A 21,676-nucleotide genomic window follows, 5' to 3' on the forward strand; every position below is an offset into this window, starting at 1 on the left:
CGGTCATGAGACTTACTGTAATAAAACATCTAAAAGCAAAAATCCTATCATATGGATAACCCTGGGTGCGTGGTCTAATTTGTGTCAATTTAGGGGTCCTCGATGTGAAAAAGTTTGAGAACTACTGGCCTAAAGTACTTCGGCTGAAACACGACCAATCAAATAGCTCCATTGTTCAGTTACAGTAGAGGGTGTGTTGATGGCTGGCTTTCCACGTTTGACACTCAACACTTTTTTATGGTTGCATTTCTACCACCCTAATACAATTTGTATTTAAATTGCCCTCCTGAGAATGCCTCTCAAGAGATTAGTAGATACTGATTTTTTCCAGTTTATACTAAATGAAAACATTATACATTTCTGATCACACTGGATTAACTTTATTGGAAAACCAATGCCACGTGTCTCTAACTGTACCCGGGTGTTGCTGGCAGCATATTTAGGCCGCATGCCTGAGCATACGCCCCGATGATAAGCCACAGCTTGTGTAAGTGAAGATATAGATGTAGAACCACAGGAGCCAGCGCGTGATAGGCTAAGGGTCGTATTCCTGTAAATGCACACAGCTCCAGCCTCATAAATTCTCATCAGTGTCTTCATTAAACATTTTCCCCTGTTATCACCATGACAACGCCGGCCCAGCAGACGTCCACAGGGAGAGGCGTGTGTGCCTGTGTAACCCCGTGGGTTACTTAGGGGGTAACTTGGCACAGGCGCCAACACCCCATACCTCTCCTACAGACTCACTATAGGGACGAAGGGGGGGGATTGTGGAGTGGCAGGCAGCCAGGAACGCTAGATCTGTTCCACAGCGATCTCACTTGACAGGCACTGGCTGTGTCTGGACTGGAGGCAAGCGCTCTGATTTCTCTCTTTAATTACTGCAAATCGGAGGAGCCACAGCCCATGCTAATGAAGCCACACCAATCAGCTGGGGAAGAGTCAGGGCCCTCGTGCTGCAAAACAATCCTCTGCACGAACAGAGCTGACACTCTGCATGCCCGGCGCCGCAGCCTCCCTGCGTGTGTCTCGCTGTCTGTCTGTCTCACAGCTCCAGCAGATTTATAAGAGTAGTCTGCCCCCGAGCCAAAGCAAGCAGCGCTGCTCGTCGAAAGATACCTCTGTGAATCCCTAATGAGACTGCTGCCACAGCTGTAGTGCGGTATCAGCCGCCTGTTTGCCGCTCACATCGCTTCACACCAAAACCTCTGACAACAATATAAAGTATAGCTGATCAGAAATTCTGAAGGCAGAATTAATTATGATTTATGTCAAGATTTTGATGGCTCTGTAACGTAATAATACATTGAAGGCTCATTATTGTAAATGCATATAATCAATCTAGCCTATTTTCACCCACAAACATAATAACACTGTATGGCTTTTTGTGAAGCTGAGATGATGTCTTTTTTTACCCACGAGTGAATAATGTAATGAATAGTGATTGACATGTGATTGTATGTGTTGATGGACCTGGATTGCCAAGATCCTTTTGCCATTTGTTATTTCCAACAATGAAATGAAATTAGTTCTTGGTGTTGATGAAAAATGAAACATATTATGTATTCTTCTTCCTCAAAATTATACAGATTAGTCGCTAAGTGGGAGACGTTTAGTTTGTTGACTCATTCGTCCGTGTTCTAGATAAAATATAGATGAATATGCAATGTTTGGATGAAACGGTGGGAAACAATTACAAGACAAATCAGGGTAATATACAGTATTTGTCACTGACTGTATCATTACTGTTTGAAATATTCTTGTTGTTGTGTCTGCCTTTAAGCTGCATTCATGTAACTATGCTCTGGTTTTCATGTCTGCATGATTCAGGCGTGATGTACTTGCAGTAGCTTCTGTTTATGAGCAGAGAATCCTATTTTTATACAGACATCCACCTGCACCGCGCCGGGTGTTATATGCATCTGTGCCTTGACCGCTAACACCTGACATGATGAGCATGTTTGTGAATGTAAATAGGCATGTTGGCAACCATGTACACATGGACATGACTGTGATATGTAAAGCAAAAGTCCCATCACAGCAAGATGCTTTTCCAGTTCACAGAAAACTATCAGCATCTGATCTTCGCCACAGCTTTTTACTTCCATATGTACGCCATATTTGCAATGATTGCTTCATATATTAGGATAGAAGACAACATATATTACAGCAAACACATTAAAGAAATATCTTCAGTTCATGGCTAAAGGGCCTAATTAATCTCAGGTACTGAATGCTGCCAGATTAATGGTTATTGGACTAAATTCAATAGCAGGTACAGATCCAGGTAAAAGAAAAATCACAGTTTTATGCCATAGTTGTGTTATTGTTGCACTCCAGAGAAAATTATGTATCTACAAATTTGGTTTATTAGAACTTTTAGACTTAACTATTAGAAAAACTGAAGGATTAAGGATACAATTCTTCTAACTTTAAAGATAAATAAATCATTTAAAACTAATTGGAATACGTAAAACTTTAATGTCCCAAATCTGAAAACAAGGCTGTTCTTCTTAGCTGATGAAACATTTTGGACTTATTTATATACAATTTTACAGTTTTCTTATCTGAGTTATCTGTAAGAAACACTTACTTTGATAAAAAAAAAATATATATTGTAAGGGGATCTGGTAAGCAGCCATTTCAACTGAAATCCTATGTATTAACATACAGAATATTTGTCATTTAAATATTGATTGCCATGCCTAAATATTGCGGCATACATAACACAACATAGCACTTCCAAACAGCCAGTGGATGTACTTAAGCCACTTAAAAGCGGAGTGGTCTAGTTTCATTTCATGCTTTATCGCCACAGATGGAAGATTTTCATACCCCCTCACAAGTCAAGGTCATCATATAAAAGACCATAACAGCTCATCAAGCAATTTAGTTGACCTTGCCATGCTTAAAGTAACTAGCAGTTACAGCAGGATTCACAATTACAGTCAATTAAAGTCAATAAAAGATGATATGACAGTTGATTACATTTAATTTACTGAGTGCAAAGTGGTTTCCGTATTGTGCGCTCACTGAGCAATAATTCATTTACTGCTTCACACCAACCACAAACTCAAAATGTTGTGTTTGCTAAAAATACTGCTATGCCTAATTTATACATCACGATGAACCTATGACTGCAGTATATTCTTAAACGTGTCATTTTTACTGAATATCACATCTATGAACAAAGATAAGAATTATTTGTTTAGTGCTGGGATTGCTACTTGACAACAAGTGCCCTGCCACTACCATAGGATTGACTTTTTTTTTTCAGCAGCAAAGTCTGCCAAACCCTCGTCTCACCAACTCTATACAACTCAAAATGTCCTCAAATTTTTTACTGCACTTCCAACAACTAAACCATAAGATACTCTGGAGTGAATGTAATCAAACAAATACTAGAACCCTAATTTTGTTGTGATGTTTAAACAATTTCCATGGGCCACTGGTTAGCCTGCAGCGATGGCTTTTTCTGCTGCTGTCAGTGCTAAGGTGCCAGATGCGCTAGGCAAACAGCCGCATGATAAATGGCAGAAGGTGAGAGCTCTGTGGCCGTGACCGGGAGCACCCTGCCCCTGCATCCCGCTGCCAGTCCCTTGGCATGCAGCTTGTCAGGCCAAATGGCAGCCACATCCCCCTTCAATGCTGACATTTAAAAACCTCTGCCATGCTATCCAGCTGTGGACACCGCAGGTCCCCCCCTACCCTCCGCCTCCCCCAGGCAACCAGCCCCCAACCCCACTGCTGCTGCAGCCAGACACCACTCAACAAATTAGCATAAACAGCCAAAGCTTTTGTTCAAACAAGTGTGGCATTGTTCCCAGTGAATGTGCAGAACAATGTCATAACTTAAAAGTTACCTAATGCTTCAAAAAGGGGGCAGATTACTTGCATTTATTTGTTGTGGGCAAACCAGGTGTATTGTTTGAGTCAGGCAGTTCTTTAAAGTCAAAACACAAGAACCACACATGGGGTTATAATCTCCGCCATCAGTTAACTGTTAACTAAACTTCTACTAAAAGAGTGTAGCGGCTCTGTCCTGCTCTTTATTGGATTTGAGGATGTTTACACGGCCACCAACACCAGCCAAACTCGCTAGCTGAGACAGTGTTATGTTTGCCAAAAACACCAGTTAGTCGTCATCCTAGGCATTTTCTTTTGTAGTGTTTAAAGTGAAAACGTACTTTTTCAAAATACAAACAATAGAGCATAAATCCAACGGCTGAGCAGGATGTTCAGTTCACGTTAAAATAACAGTCTGATCTTACATTTTCTCTTATGATACTTGGGCTGACTAGTGCTAAACTGCAATAGAAGAACAATGCAGTTTATTTCTGTCTTCTTTAGGGCGAGGATGCTAACATTTGCCGGGGACATGGAGCTTTAGCCTTAGTCTGTTAGATATGCAGCCATCTAGTGCATATTTATGAGCCTTATACAGGATTCTCATTTAAAAATGAGTCAGCATGAAACATTAAAAAGTCCGTCTGAGCGTTTTCAACCGACTCATGAAGCTAACGTTAGCTGGCTAGCTACAGCTGATAAAAATCTGCCAGTGACAGTTGTCATTTCAGTCTGCAAAAATTAAGAATTATGAGTGGTGAATTTGCCATTAATATCATTGTTAACTGCATGTACCATGCAAGAATGGAAACCTTGATGTAGCAACAGTAATTAAGTATTCTCTTATCTTATATAGGATTATTGTGTGCACATTTGGTTCAACCTTTATTTTGAAAAGAATAATTAGGACCCTGTACGCAGGATAAGCAGTTGACGATGGATAGATGGATGGATGGAATTACGACAAGAGGTCCAAACCCTGAATGAAAGTTCATGTTAGAGACTTCATTGATTATTATTTTTACCCATTTAACAGTCCCCCCCCCCCCATGTAATATTATTTCTGAAGCTACAGTCAGCTCCATTAGCAATCTACCAGCTACTACAAGAATTTAACAGCAGCCTAGAAATCATAAGCTGTCCTATACCAAGGGTAGCTGATCACCATGTTGGGAATTTACTGTGGCGAAGGTGGAGGGGAAGCAGCGGGGTGTCCAGATAGTCTCTAGCTGCAGTTGGGTGTCATTATTTCTTCTAAAAATATGCCAAGAAGGATGTCATTGTAGCTATTAAGTCTGCTTGCAGAGTTGTGGAAGTATCCAACAGCTGAATTTTGTTTCGTTTCTTTCAGTGCACCTGAAATAACTACAGCTTGGGTGGAAATAATCAAAATGGATGAGCTAAATCTTCATCTCTGACAGCTCCAGTGTCATATGTACAGTATTAATCTGAGAGAAATGTGAGTTAACACCTCTATGTCATTCCAATCCCACAAATACTGTGTATGTGTACATATTATTCAGACTTCTACCCTGAATGTCAGGATTAATTACTGTTACTTTAACTGTGTAGTTTTCTTACTCAATTTCTGTGGAAACCACAGCAAAGCTACTATGACTAAACCAGAAACAACAATCTAAACCATGAAGAGTAAACACCAGGTTTTGGTGGCAGCTTGTCAGAGTCAAAGATCAAGGGCCTCTCTCTCTCTGGACTCAAAATGTTCTACATAAAGCCAGAAATACATTGTAGAAGAGGCAGCATTTAAAATCCCTCCAATGACAGTAGCCTCAACTGTCCAAAATGCAAAGCAGCTACACAACAAGGACATGTTGCATTTTCAGAACTGATCCAGCTAAAAAACTCTCTCATCTCTTGCTGCTACTATGTTTTTATTATAAGTATTGCCCTCTCGACCTACAACATTAAATTTACCGTTACCAAAAGTCTATTCATTTACTATTGTGATGTTTTACTTTGTAAGATTATAGGACACATTTTAGCAGTTGAAAACATCAAAACTAGTTGATGTTTTCAACTGCTAAAATGTGTCTACATAAAAACATCAAAACTAGTTGATGTTTTTATGTAGACTAATGGGGGGGAACTGCGTAAAACTCCATACTACAGCTGCTACACTTCGATTAACCTCTTTCTGTCTGATTTTACATACTTTTATTTCATTTGCTTTTTATTTTATTGCCTTTAAATTACCTTAAATGACACATGGTGCACATTTCTGCACTTTTAAGGACACATATTGAGGCTTATAAGTTGCTTATGATTTTGAGACCTGCATTTGCACGATACAGTCCTTAGTTTTGGTTAATGGGCAACTTGTTTTGCATGTAAACCAAATGTAGGTTTGATTAAATGTTTTGATTATTTTCTGACATTTTAAAGACACAACAATTGAAAAATTTATGAAGTAATGAAAATAATTGTTAGTGGCAGCCCGACTCCATCCAGAAAGAAGCCTAGAACACAAGACCTTCTAGCTTTGAAGAAACAATACTAACCTCTAAACTAGTTATTGCAGGAAATCAGACTGACTGAGAAGAATGAATGTTTGAATGCACTGAACATTACAGATTGATGATTTATAAAAGTGTTAGAGTTTTCATCAGTGGATTTTGCTTTAATTTGATCTAAATCTCCATAACACCTTCAAGGCCACGTTGGCCTTGAGCTGCTTCTTTTTTCTTTTCTTTTTTTTTTTACAGAAAGAGATGCGTAGGCCAGGAAAAAAAAGTATCTTATTTAATTCCTTACAAAAGGTGCAGGAATTGCCCTTCACAAGCTGAGTAAAAATACCACTGTCAACTATACACAGTAACCATACCTCTCTTTAACAAAGGCAGCGGAACATAAAAGAAGCAAAAGGTAGGAGAGTAAACACTTTACATTCTGACACTCATTAAAAACAGACAAGTCCACCCTTACCCAAGGGAAAGCACATGTCATGATATAGAGAGAGGCAAATACCAAACTGCATGGCACAGTATCAAAGGCATTTCTACAGTCCAAAGGTCAGATGATGGTAAAAGGTTGCAGAGAAACGGAGCTGGTGGATGGTCTTTCATCAGTGTGAGGCAGCTGGAGTCTCCTAAGAGGCAGTGTTACTCAGGGCTGCAGGCACAGTGGGGCTGCTCCAATATGACATTTCACATCCAGATCTGCCACAGTAATGGCATTTTAGCCACTTTTAAAACAGCCAGATTGGCCTTCCTGCACTGCTGAAATTTTTATGGGCTGCAATTTTTTCATTGTTTGGGTTTATTACAGTGTCTGAAGGAGATTGGATAGGTTGTCAATGTGGAAAAGGCAATTGAGGGCCAATGAGGACTTGGCTGATATAGATACACACATAAAGTACACATATACGCACTGTACAACACAGGGATGGGTAGAAAATATACCCTGCAGTGCAACCAAGCCACTATTATTTCCTCTGAGAAGCTACTTTCACACTTAAATGAGAATAAGAGATCGACATTAACATTAGAATATATTTTTCTCATCTTGTGATTCTTAAAAAAAATATCTACTTCAAAAACCAACACATGGAAATATGTTTTGAAGTAAAGCATATACCCGTCCCGTTACAAGATCAATTTGGACAACTCTTATCACAGTTATTTATTTCAGCCTGTGTGTGTCTGTCTCTTTTCCCTGGTAGGAAATGGTCAGTGTTGTGGTTTTCCTTTGAAGTCCCCTCTGAAATTATTTGTCCCATTTACTCGGAGGAATTGCATCCACTGATGGTTGTACATTGTATTTGTTGTCGAGTGGTATATGCTACAATATTCAGACTTTGTTAGATTAAAGGAAAGCAAAATGCGCTGATATTGCCCGACCATGCGCATAATATAAAAAATGTGGAAATAAATATTCATGCGAGTGTAGCAGCAAAACAAAATGCAAATTTAAAGTCATCGTTCCTGAACCAGAAGTTATTGGATTCTACTGAGTGCATTAAGGGTGACTGTATAAATGTAGTTTTTGTTGCTCAAGTTTTGTATTTTAATATGAAAATGATACATAATGATAAGGTGAAGGGTCATCAGTCTGCGGTACATTATATCAAATGTCCATTTGTAACAGAATCAGGGACAAACACTATACCAAGATTTAAAGACTCTACAGTGAGGCTCTATTTGCTTGCTTGCTTGTGCTGATTTAAATGCTAAGATTAGCATGCTAACATTCTCACAGTGACAATGCTAACATGCCTATGTTTAGCAGGTGTAATGTTACCATATAAGGTGTATAAAATACCATGTTCACAATTTTAGTTTAGTGTGCTAACATTTGGTAATTAGCACACATATGATGGGAATGTGACTAGTTTTGCAGGTATTTTGTCATAAACCAAAGAAAAATTTAAATTCTGACTTTGTGGTGGCTATAGGAAAAGTTATTGGATCCATCGTCTGTCTATCTATCAAAATGCTGTGCCAGTCCATCCTGTCAATGCTGAGATATTTCAGTCTGACTCACATTATCATACCCAGAAACATGATGCAAGCATTACTAATAAATATAAATACTAAAGTTATGTTCATATTAACACAAACATAACATACCTAACAGAAAGAGGCACCATTGCTATTTAAACTAGTAAACTAGATAGTAAGTAAGTAGTGGTAGTAGGCATATTTCTGTACACTAGTTTGGTGTTGTCATGTTGAAATTCAGTGTAAAACACGTTGGAGGCTGGCCAAATTTGAGGTTGATGATATTACACATTCAATTGTTCAAATTGAACAAATACATATGATCATACTCAAAACCTGATGCACAGGAAACAGATGTGTCTTTGCATTAATTACGGCACAGGATATTGGAAGGAAAGCCTTTAAATCCATTGGGAGGGGTCATCATTACATGTGACCTTTCTCTGAGATGGGTTTTGCCTCTGTGCCTCTGCACTTAGTACTTTCATTAGTAATATAATGTGAGCTTTTCAGCCACCATAACACGGTGGCATTCTCCAACAGCCACTCCAGAGTGACACATGACAGGATAACTTCACCTGCATCCACCTCCATTATGTAGCTAGAGTAGAAATCAAATGGAAAGCCAGGGACTTAGGTACATATAAAGAGTCAGTCATGTCATGAGCATGCAACAATACAACAACGCAAAAAGAAAAACGTACACTTACTGTAAACCAATTACAACTACATTAAATACAAACACCAAAGCCATGCACATCTTAATACTGTACACACGAGCTGTACATTCGTGCATGCATACACACAAACAATACACCCAAGCACAATGTAAAAACTCCCTGCCTGCAATATATTATTTACTTTTAGTGGTTGAATAATCAGTTGACATGCCGCTCAGGGAATTCTATGCTTAATAAGTGCCTCTTCACATAAGCAGTTTGCCGGAGTTATCTCAGACATGAGACCGCTGTCAAAATGTCAATGAATCTCAATTTAACTTCCAATTTAATCACACAGGCACCAGGTAGGCTGAATGTGGAGAGGCATCCATATCGCAGAGTATTTGGAAATATCGGCATGAGGAACACAGATCTGGGAAAACATTAGCGTGGGTTCTTTACAGATGCACTATTTAAAATGTTTAATTTAATAAAAAAATAAACTCAGATATATTTTACACTCTGAAAGAAAATGTTGATTTGAAGCCTGTGCTACATGAGGCAGTATTCTCTCAGCTTCTGTCTTGGTGGAGTTTTGTCATCTCAGCTGTCAAAACTGTCACACATTCTATTTTTTTAATACTTAATTTTTAATCCAGAGGAAAGCTTCTGCACACTCATATCAGTGTGAATCTTTATTAGCAGATCAAGGTTTCAGTCATTAAGACCTTGATTAGGGCAATATTAGCAGAGACATATTTAACCTCAGAAAATAGTTTTTGGGATTAACCAGCCATAGACCAGCCATGCTGTGTCTATGGCTGTGTCTATGGTGCGAGGGATGCACAGTCACTGAGCACTGCGTCTTTTAGGTGTGGTATCATCTGCCAGGGCTTATTTCCACACTTAGAGCACTAAGTGTCTGATAATAGCATGGATATATGTATTTATATGTATGGTTTCATGCAGTATGAATACAGACAGAGGAGCCAGCAGCTGCAAAAGCTGTGAAGAGGGCACATCACCCATAAACTTCTTCTCACTTCATTTCTTTTCCCTCCTCACAGTTTTTCACACACATTTACAGGTCTCACAGATTGCTGTAAGAGGACCTCCATTTGCCTTTCAGGTTTCCACAAGAGTGGAGGTCCCACTTGGGAAACAGCTGTTAAGAAAAAAAAAATTCTCAGAAAATACATTTCTTATGCCCCACACAGACTTCCCTGTGATCTATAATGGAGTAGATATTGCTCAGCCTATTGATTGATGTCTCCTTCCCCCTAATTTGACATTTGCTTATCCTGGTCCGCATCTACTGCTATTGACGTTCGCTCTATCTGGACATCTTCCTAAGCTGTTTTGTCATTTGTCACCTCTTAAATAAAAAGGGATTGTCAGAACGGGTTGTCAGCGATAAGACTTAATGATGCCAACCACATTGTTGATGGTTTGTCTGTGAAAAGCATGTGCTTAGCTTAATTTCCCACTCTATACCTCTTATAAATTCACTGAGCCAATTTTACCCAGAATATTTCTATTTTTGCCACTAAGAAGCAGGCTACAGGAGACCCATTCTGCAACCTCTAGCAGGCATTCACTCATAACTGTGGTCAAATTACTGTACATTTACTGAAAGCAGGCTTTTGGTTTAACACCTTTTAAACTAATGTATTTGAAGAGCCCACTCCACAGGCTCTCCTGTCAAAAGCTACTATTTTGCCCAACTTACCCTCAACTCTCCACTTCTTGGATACAAACTGGTGAGATCAACACATCCACATTAGAGCTGTTGCTAATAAAACGCCCTCTGAGTGGGTTTTCAGCATTTATACTTTGCCAGGTCTTTATTTGTAGTACAGTAAATGCCATGCTTCCTTAACATGCATTTCTACAAACACAGTCTGGCGCAGATTTTCTCCCCATGAGGTGGAAGACAGATTTTTCCTTTCCTCCCTCCCTCTTCCCATCCATCCCTCCCTCACCCTGGCTCCTGCAGAGAGGCTATTATTGCAGCTAATTATCTACAAATAGGCCCAATATGACAAACACAGCCCTGTACCAGTGCTGGCTAAGCGCAGGAATCAGTCTGAGTGGGAATAAAAGAATGAAAAGGAGGCGAGGAGAGGCAGACAAAGAACAGGACAAAAGTCACAGTGAAGAAAGAAGAAAAAAATGTGAATCAGAGATAATTGAGAAAAACGTGATAAAGACACAATATGGAATAAGATGAGAGAAAATGTGGTGCTAAAAAAGATATAAGTGGGAGGCAGATGGGCGAAGAAAGGCAGTGACACCAAAAGGGAGACGGCATAGAAGGGACTTACACGGGAAAATGATCTTGTCTATACAGTGTGTGACGGTTGTTGCCATTGGCAACTGTCCTGCGATGCACAGGCCACATCCATTTAGCTCCCAGCATGCCTCATGATCAGGGCAGCTCAGGGGTCTAAGGCTGTCTGTCTCATTTCCATAGAGAAACTCATTTACCAGGCAAGCATGGAGGGCTATGATGCATCAATGGGTGCTTGATTAGATCCTTACCGCTGATACATATGAATATTTATCAGTGTTGAATGAATACACATTTACTCTCCTTTCATCTGGATCATCCTGAGTGTCCTCCTGCTCTCCTCTTAATTTTTTCCAATGAATATGTCACAGGAGCATCGTGGCTCCCGACAAAGTGACAGCACTCAAGATAATCTGGTTATTGTTGCTCTGCAGCGATGATCAACACTTACTTTAAGTTTCACAAAATGCATCAGGCTTTTGTCTTGTTGTGTTTTCTTTGCTATGGTGACAACAGCTCTCAGAGACCTAAAGGAAATGAATACGGGGGGCGGTAATCAAAGCATCACACTTAAAAGGATGTGTGTTTGGAATTCATTGCTGCTGCAGATTAGTGTTTGGCTGCACAACTGAAGCTGCAGGTGTGATACGAATGCCAAGACAAGTAGGAATCACAGAGTTATTCCTGTCCCATGAGCTCAAACACAGAAGACACACAATCACAAGCACACCCACTCACTCTTTTTTTCTTCTTACACACTGAACAACGGGTATTTTTAGTGAGTATGACTTACATCACTAACTCCAGCCTCCACTATCTTCAGGCCTGTCTCCTTCTCCAGCTGCTGCTTCTGTTGGACTGCACGGGAGACAAAAGCAGAGGAGGTGTTGAGTATGAGCAGATTTTTCTGTTCCTGAGGCAGAACAAGTGGTCACTGGAACTGAGAATGATGCAATGTATGTAACAGCATGAGTCAGATGTCAAACTGGTCATAGAAAAGGCCCAGCCCACACATACACACAGAAAATCTTTTTCAAGAGGAGAAGCAAAACAATCTTCAGGGTAAGACCAAGCAGGTTAAACCTGCAATCTATTGAATGGCCAGCAAGGGGCGACTCTTCTGGTTGCAAAAATAAGTCCAGTTCCATTAGAAATAACAGTAAAACGACCCTACTTCACACCTGATTTATTACCTCCGTAAACACTTTCCTAATGAGTTTATAGTCTCAATCGCTAGTTTCAAGTCTTCTTCAATACAACATGATGTTCATTTTGTATATTATGGTCCCATTTAGAGGAAAATAGACCATAAAGCAGAGTATGCTTCAGGGCGGCGTTATCTATGATTGACAAGTCGTTACCATGGCGGCCTGTCAATCAGGCTAGAGTGACTCATACCCACGGCACTGTGTAAATTTAACTAGCGCCACTGAAAAAGCGTATTAGGAGTTGGCTGTTCACTTTCTCTGGTGAGTACATTTAGTTTTAAGCATGTTGTTCGCTAGATAAAGTTGTCAGCCCTGTTAAAATGACAGTTAATGTGAATTACAGACACACTTAGTTAAGCAAGCTAGCTAGCTCCACACACGGCCGTTAGCTCCACCGTCTCGTCCAAATATGGTCACATCCGGTGCCGCTGGTTGCAAAAACTCAATATGGTGGCGCTCTATCTATCTATGTTTACATGCTGATGTTTACACTGGATTTATGGTTTCCACAAGGGCTTAATGGGACTAAGATTGATTTATTGTTCTCATTGATATTACCCCTGCAAAACTAGACAGAGGTACCCTACCTGATTAAGTCGTATCACACTTGAATTATCTTCCCCACAGTAATTGTGTCTATGTTGTTTCATTTAACTTGTGATATGCACGATGGCGGGATTGATCATCTTGTTTTGTGACTGAATATGGGACTTTGTTTCTTTCACTGTGATAGCGAGCAGGGGTTGCAATGAGCAGAAGGCTTGCAGCGGAGGTGGCTTGGGCCTTGCTAGATGTGTGTTACTGAAGAGGAGACAATAACTAAGCCTTTTTACAATGTCCCTGCTGACCAATAATAGTTCCTGCAGTTCCCACATTTCTGTACCTGCCTTGTGTTGTCTAAATTAAGCTTTAGTGGGTATAATGTTCACCTTGATAACTCTCTTAGTTTACCGTGTTAGCATGCTAACATTTGCTAATTGGCACTACACAAAGTACAGCTGAGGCTGAATGTCATTAGTTTTGTACTGGACAAACTGAAATTATGATCTGATGATGGCGCTAGATGAAAAGGCACCACAGTTATAGCAATCTATCCGGAGGGAATCTGTCCCAAATTTTATAGCAATTCATTCAGTAGTCGTTGAGATATTTCACACAGAATCTCACGATGTCGCTTGAGGAAAGGTAAGGAGATCATCAAAATCATTGGGCAGCATCCCCTGGGAAACAATAAATGTCTGTACAAAATTTCACAACAATCCATTGATTAGTTGTTGAGATATTTCTGGACCAAAGTGGTGGAGTGACCGACACCGCCGTGCTGCCACTATGGTTAAAAATATAAAATATACACAAAAGTTTACCAGTAAAAAGGACTGTTATCCTCACACACGTTGAGTCAGACATACTGAAGATTACCAGGAAGCTGATGAAGTGCTTGTAGATTCACAGCACACAATAAGTTGAGCTCCTGCCTTTGTTCTTGCAGTAATTAATACACCACCCAAGTTTGATCCTGAGATCTATTGATCTAATCAAATATGGCATGCTATTTCCAAAGCTTTGTTCATGAAAGATATTATCATGCAAATCAAACCAAAGTGAGGCAACGTTAAATATCCATCGTTCAAGATCACACATTTCGCCGACTTTTTTCCCCCTCTTGTGCTTAACGTCCCTTCCTCACTTTGATGGAGACATTTATATTGAAAAACAAAATCAAAGGGGCCTTAATAGATTATGCCAAATTATCGTGAAACGGAAAAATGGAGCATAATTTTAATTGAGTTTGTTAGCATGTGAATGTGATTGGTAATGGGGGAAAGGAAAAAAGTGAGAGTTAAAGAGAGAAAGAGAAAGAGTGCAGGTCCTTTAAATCCCATTTCCCCAGATGAAGGCTATGCAAATGACCCTGAAGAGCTGAACCCCACCTCACACTCCAAATTCGGCAAGGGCCTGTTTAATTAGTATTTTAATCTATCCCAATGATTCCACTCAGTCCACAATGTATGCAGCATTCCATCTAATTAAGCACGCTACTTTTAGGATAATCATCCATCTCCCTCGCTCTGCTTCTCTCCCCTTTTCTCTTTCTGGTTATTAAGGATCCTGCAAACATTGATCATCTCGTCATCTCATCAACACGGCAGCAAAGGACATTTTAGGTGTCAGCCAGGGTTTTTCTGAAGAAGCAAAAGGGAGGCGGCGAGCCCTAGAAAGGTCACATATACATTCAAAGTCTCTAATTTAGAGCAGTACATAAAAAGAAGTAGACAAGAGGAGGAAAAAAGAAAATCCACTGCCATTAGTGAGAGGAGAAAAGTCTTCCACTGGAATGTCTACACTCACTTTCATTTCATCCTGTATTTAGTCACAGCAGACATATTGCCTCTCCATAGATAGCTACCTGCATGGTCCTGGTGCTTTCTAGGAGGGGGGTAATGAGCGAGGTAATTGGGCCCAGCTGCGTAAGGTCGTAGGTGGTAGAGGGAGGCGAAGCTGCTAAAAGGTCACACAACGTTTTGGTCCTAATGAGGACCCCTCTGGTGTCGCAAAACACCGTGAGTCAAACTACGAAAGATTAGTCGGGAATCGACACACATACACGTCACAGCAGCTGCAGCTCGGGGTTTTTGAGTGACAAGCTGACATTAACCATCTTATGGCGAAACCAAAGAAGCCTGAAGGTCAGTATTTACTTGTGAATCAAAGCTGAGGACTCTCCAATCAACATGAGAGAAAGGACGGTCGCACAACAGCCACTTTAAATGTAAATACAATGTACTTGCCGAGCTCATTAGCCGGTAACCGGATGGATCTGGGCTGAGGAGAGAATCCAGCCAATGGATTGCTTGTTCTGTCACTGACTGTACAGATAACAGCCTACAGCATCTCTTTTTGGTCACCCCTTGTATTAACCTCCCACTGGAGCTCACTCTCTTTCTCTCACAGACACACACACCGATTTTGTAAGCTTCAAATTAGCCACCAAATACTCCTGACAGACTGTGGAAAAGAGATGTCAGGTCTCATTTCAGAGAGGCTCCTCCAGCCATTTTAATAGGCATTGTCTGAGTCTATCTAGTCTGATCTCTAATATCGAGATCTGATCCCTGCTGTTCATTTGATCTTTTTTGGTTTCCGTGTCATATTGAGCCGTATCATCTGATGTTCGGCAGGCGAAAAAAAGCACAGTAAAAAAGGCTTTTTCATGTGGGTTAAAATGTGCTCCATTTTCATGTGCTTTCAATTGAAATCACATACACAAGCAAGTTTTATTGGACAATATAAAGTAGAAATAGTGACCTGGGACTATTCAATACAATCAATACATCTCTTACAGACACTAAAGATTCTATAGATGTGTGTCAAATGAGACATTAGTTTTGTACTGGACAAACTGAAATTATGATCTGATGATGGCGCTAGATGAAAAGGCACCACAGTTATTGCAATCCATCCGGAAGGAGTCTGTACCAAATTTTATAGCAATTCATTCAGTAGTCATTGAGATATTTCACACAGATAGTGACCTGGGACTATTCAATACAATCAATACATCTCTTACAGACACTAAAGATTCTATAGATGTGTGTCAAGACATGTGTTTGGATTAGTTTGGATTATTGGATTAGTTTGGATTAAGTGTGTATGCATTTCATATTAAACAAACTTTTGTTTTATAGACATCTCTAATAATTATATTGCGATCTTGCCTGAACCTGACCATTCTTAATACCTGGATAGATAATCAGTCAGCCATCATGCCCCTTTAGTCTCCCCCGTCAAAGTGCGTCAGTGACCCAACACAGTTTTGACATTGCAATAAGTGTTGTCTAAATAGCCAGCCTGTTAATAGCCAACTGTTTAATGTAAGCTAGTGTGGGTCAGTCATGTTTACGGATGCTATATGTACTGTATGACTGTATTCCAGCAGGCTCCTACTCAAGCTAGCTGTCAGCAGTAGGGCCTAACTATCACCAGCATCATCTAGCACACTGACAGTGGATATTCATGTGTCTTATGTGCCTCAAATCTCAATGTGAAAGCTTTGGTTGTTAAGGAGAGACACTGCAGGTGAATAGGGTTAAAAAATTAAACTAATAAGATATCACCATGAAACTCTCCTAGCTGATTACTTACATTAAGACAATATTTTTTGTATTACAGGTTTTCTGAAATATTATGTTTAAATATGCAAATTAGGCAGTATATAATGAAATATGCGCTAATTTGCTTCTATTTCAAGAACTGAAATCTGAACGCTGAATCAAGTCAGGTTCAAAGTTTTTGGATATCTCTTTTTATTATTTCATAAATAAAAAATACTGTCGACGGGCATAAAAACAAATTGACCTGTTTTTGTGAATAAAATGTTCTAAAATTTAGGCTATGAATGATATATGAACAAACTCCTCTGTAAAAACCTTCAGAATATAGTCAGGAATACAACTGGAAAGTTTGGTGTCTGGTGCTCAGTGTTACTGAAGTGGAGATTTTAGGCTCAGAGTATGAGGAAAACTAATTTTAAGAAAACAGCCTGTAAAGATGAGTGTTGTGCAGAGACAAACTGTAGTAAAATAAACTACTAAATGCAAACTTTTCCCCAACTAGCCCTAATAAGACATGTTAAGGAAGCAAAGTAGCCCAAAATCTCAAAATTGACCAGTGCATGATGAAACGATGTTTTTGCCTGCCGTGTCTCGCCTTGATACGATTGTTCCTAGTTTCACAGCGACGGGCTGTACACCTCCAACTCCTCAGGAAGGTTTACAATGGCCTGCTGTTGGGTGGAAAACAATTTGAACTTTGTACAGCATGAGATCACGGTTGTAATTATTATCCACTGACTTCTTTATTGAAACAACTTGAGTTTTGCTTGGCTGCACTGTAAAGAGACACATCAGCAGCTCTTCCATATTTATGCACAAGGAGCGTTTACTGTAATCAACCGTACTTCCTGTTGTCACCAGAACCCTGGGTATCTTCAAATGAAATGTTAAGGATTTCAATTAAAACTTTAAATTAGATGTTTAAAGTAGGCCAATCCACATGCAATGCTGCTCAATAAATAATCAATTTATTACAGACACATAAAACACCTAAAAATATAATTATTTAAGTTGGAACTGTGCCTGCTACCAAAGGCATTTTTCGTTTTTAAAATTACACTTGTGTTATCAAATATTAGAAGTACACTGAGGAATGTGCTTTGATTTAAAACACAATCACCATGTCTCTCTTAAGCATCAGACATTTCAGCCTGGTGAACTGGAAGAACAGAAGAATACTTCTAAAAACTCATCAAGGACTTGTTGAAGAAGAGGAAAAGGCCATTTCAATTACCAATCTAAAGAATGATTCAAAACATCTTTGACAAGAACGCTAATGAATGAAAATACATTTTAAAAAAACACACAAGCACACATTTATGCTTGATTTTGTGTGACCTTTAAATTTCACTGTAGCATATGCGCTCAACACAAATTATCTTGTATCGAGATATAATTTGATTAAAATGTTGCTTTTCTCCGCCATATGCTGCAAACTGAAGCAATTGTGTGCCTCTCATCATAGATTCTAATAGCAATTCAGAAATGATTATCATGAAGTCATCAGAGCTTAAAGTCATGAATATATATATTCATTTTTCTGATATACGACAGGGTTGTTATTGTTGGAAGCAATATAAATTCAGCATCAGGAGACAAATCACCGACTGCAGTGCTGCCACATGATCGTAATGTTGCCTCTTTGGCCAAACAAGGTATATAGTTGACAAAATGCATATTTTGCCACCTTCTGATTGATCTGTTAATATTGAATAACATCCCCATCCATTCCATCTATCCTCTGTTGCTCAGGTCGTCTATTCACCACTTCCATCTCTCCATCCGTCACTCCAGCCAAACAAAATGAAAGTGTTTATTGCGGAGGAGGGCTGACGCTCACGCCTCTCCACAGCCGTTAGCCTTATCAGCAGGCAATCGCTCCGATATTAAAGCTGCCATTCCGCCCATCACTTTCCCCTTGCACGTATGATGACTGTCTCTACCTATCAGAGTGGAGAGAGGAGGAGGAGGGGGGGAGAGAAAGGGAGAGGAAAAGAGAGGGAGATGCACCTGATCCCCCTGACAGATAAGATGCACGGCAACCCATTTTTCAGTCAAAATCCTGGGCAGGAAACAAAAACAACAATATTCCTTCATAGCTCGGAGTACGAAGAACGCCAGCGCTGACTTCTGAGCTGCAGAGTATTCATTACATGTATGATATATAACATGTATGTGACCCCTTTACATCTGGCTTCTGCACACTAATGCTTATCAAAATGTAAATCAGCTCACAGATATTGTTGTCACTTTTATAAGGCTTATTTGTTCATCGTCTACTTTTTTTCACTTCCACTACTTCTAGCAAATTCAGGAAGGATATTCTACAGGCAACACACACTAATTCAAAATGACTTTCACATGGGATTTTTTTAATGGTAAGGATAAATATCTATCTATCATAACTTAATATATACAACTACCTGAGCACTACGCTGCCGCTTGGAAAATCCTACAGATTCTCCTCTGTCGCTTCTTGTTCATGCGTATCAAGTGTTATTCTGCTCCTTGGCTTATATAAAATCAAGACACCAAATCAAAAGGACCTGCACCTCTGAGAAAAAGTACAAATGAAACGGAGGGACAAGGCGGAGCTGAGCCACAGGAGAAATAACATATTGCAAAAACAATGCCTCCAACCAATGACATCACTATGTGCTAACATCTCATAATTAACATCAAAATGTCAAAGCTAAATAACTTAATCAAAGAAGTTGGGAACATCAGCAACTAATGTCTATTTCCATTGTTGTAATCTTATTATACATATTTTTCTATTTGATTGATCACTTGACTAATTGTTCAGTGTATTTATTTATAAAATACAAAAAAGACAGCAACACTTCCTTGAGCCCATTATTCAAATTACTTGTTTTGTCAGACCAACACACGGAAATTGTGTATTCATTTGAGAGCTGGAAAGATTGGCTGATCAATTGATTAACTGATCAACACAAAATATATTTGTTTACTTTGATAACTGATTATTAGTTTAAGTAATTTCTTTACAAAAACAAAATCCCCCCAAAATCACTAGTTCCAGCTTCTCAGATGTGAATATATGTTGGTTTTCTTTGTCTTCTACAATACTCAACAACTCAATAACTTTTGGGTTTGGACTGGTGTTCGGATAAAACAAGCAATTTCAACATGTCAGGTTGGGTTTGGGGAAATTGTGACTGTCACTTTATAAACCAAACAATGAATCGATTAATGAATTGACAATGAAAATAAGTGTTAGTTGGAGACTAAAGAAAAAGAAAAGTAGCATTTGCACATTAAAAAGCTGGAACCGCGAATGTCTGGAATTTTTTATTTAATAAATGACTTTTAATTTAAAAAAAATTGTGTTCATCAATTTCCTATACATTGCGTAATCATTTTAGCAGTGATTAATATATCTTGCAACAGCAGTATGGCTCTCCACCTACTCATTCTTAACTACTGGTTGCTCATAACAATGATGATCTAGAAATCTGATATAATTAGACATAATTGAATACAACAATTAAACTTAATCCTTTAATAGTAAATATGAAGTTGCATAAAGCCAAATAATTCAGCTGAATAGAAAACAATCTTCTCTCAGTATACCCAACATGATGATAGCCATGACATCATTAGGCTCTAATGCCCAATCAGCAGTGCCAATCACATACCACCATGTCTGTCACATGGTAGGAGCATGCTGTTAACAGCAGGTGGTCCTGGCTGTCTCACTGTTTATTCACCCTGATCGATCGTTTCCTGTGGATAAGCCAACAGTGCTCCAAAACAAACCAACTGCTGTTATTCAGCCTAAATCAACACACCACAAACCGTCGCTATTTCTAACTGAAAAGCCGAACTCCCCTGCAAACACATTGCATTTCACAAAAGCAACATGTTCCCTTTAAAGATGTCAAAATCTGTTTTCTGGTTGACACGTTATAGACGATATTAAAAGACAACGTGGTAGAAAAAGAGGATAGGAGATGAAGTCTGCTGCCTGGTTTCAGCTCTGGTAATTGCTGTAGTTGTGCAATCAGCATGCGCCTTGTGTCCGCTGCAGACCCTGCCGCAGCCTTTGGTATCAAACACATTACAGGCCCCATCCTCTTTAAAACAGAACCCACATGACACATTTATAATTGCATCCTCTCTTATTAGAGAGCAAAGATGGCTGAATAATATACCTGGAATAGACTTTGCTGCACCCGTGCACATGCAAAAGGGCCTGTGGACACACACACACACACACACACACACACACACACATAATATCTGTTTCCACACACACACACACACACTCATAATATCTGTTTCTTTGGCGCCTGGTTGATTAATAGATTGTGGCTGCTCTGACACTCTGTGTAGAATAGGCATTTTGCCTTTGATAGGTGCTGACACCAATTCTTCACGGACTGCAGGAGATCGAGGGAACACAGGCAGCACCGGCAAATGACTTGGATGGCAGACACCTCCAGATGTGGGAGAGGAGCCCCATGGATGTCGATCTGCATTCTCACAGGGACACGTTTACATCGTTTACGCTCCTTTACAGAGATAGTCAATCTGCAGATGTGTGGCATATGCAACGTGAATCACATCTGACAATCACTCCAAAAGAACGGATAGGTTTGAAGATTACAGGGAGTAATGAGGTAAACAATTCACATCTGAAACAATCACGGTCATCAGAAGGTCCAGCATGGTGCAGAGCCATGCTGCTGGGTCTTTGGATGACCTTTTCCAATAACGCAAGCTGGCTGTCAGAACGGCGCTGCATAAAAAAATAGATTAACTGCAGTCTTCAGGGAAACTTTAACAAGTGAAAGGTCCTCTACAGTACACAGCACTTTGTAACTGAAATGTACTCCACGTGTGATACTTCATGATACATGAAGCTAGATGAAAAACATTACTCAGAGGTCTTTCCTCGGGTAAAACTTATATCCAAAAGATTTAAGATTGTTGCTCCCTGCAAAAGATGCCTCATTTCTTTCCCTGGATGTGTATGTGATACAAGATGAAAACATCTGGAAGTCTGCCACTGTCTGAAGGAAGCCTACTGGGGAAAAGCTTATTGGAGGAAGGGATGGCAAAGCTGACACACAGAGCTGCA

At 39.6% G+C, this 21,676-nt stretch overlaps 1 protein-coding gene across 2 annotated transcripts in view; it reads right to left on the reverse strand.

Annotated features, from left to right (window-relative positions):
- Positions 1–21,676, reverse strand: part of ptprn2 (protein tyrosine phosphatase receptor type N2) — a 133,883-nt gene that overhangs the window by 40,305 nt on the left and 71,902 nt on the right. For both annotated transcript variants that reach the window (XM_038729639.1, XM_038729630.1), the window contains one exon: positions 12,046–12,110. In XM_038729639.1, the coding sequence (XP_038585567.1) occupies positions 12,046–12,110 (65 nt within the window). The remainder of the gene's footprint in view (positions 1–12,045; positions 12,111–21,676) is intronic.

Source organism: Micropterus salmoides, unplaced genomic scaffold (assembly GCF_014851395.1).
Source record: "Micropterus salmoides isolate LMB-PRFRI ecotype aquatic unplaced genomic scaffold, ASM1485139v1 Ms_hic_scaffold_1, whole genome shotgun sequence".
Classification (NCBI taxonomy): Eukaryota; Metazoa; Chordata; class Actinopteri; order Centrarchiformes; family Centrarchidae; genus Micropterus; species Micropterus salmoides.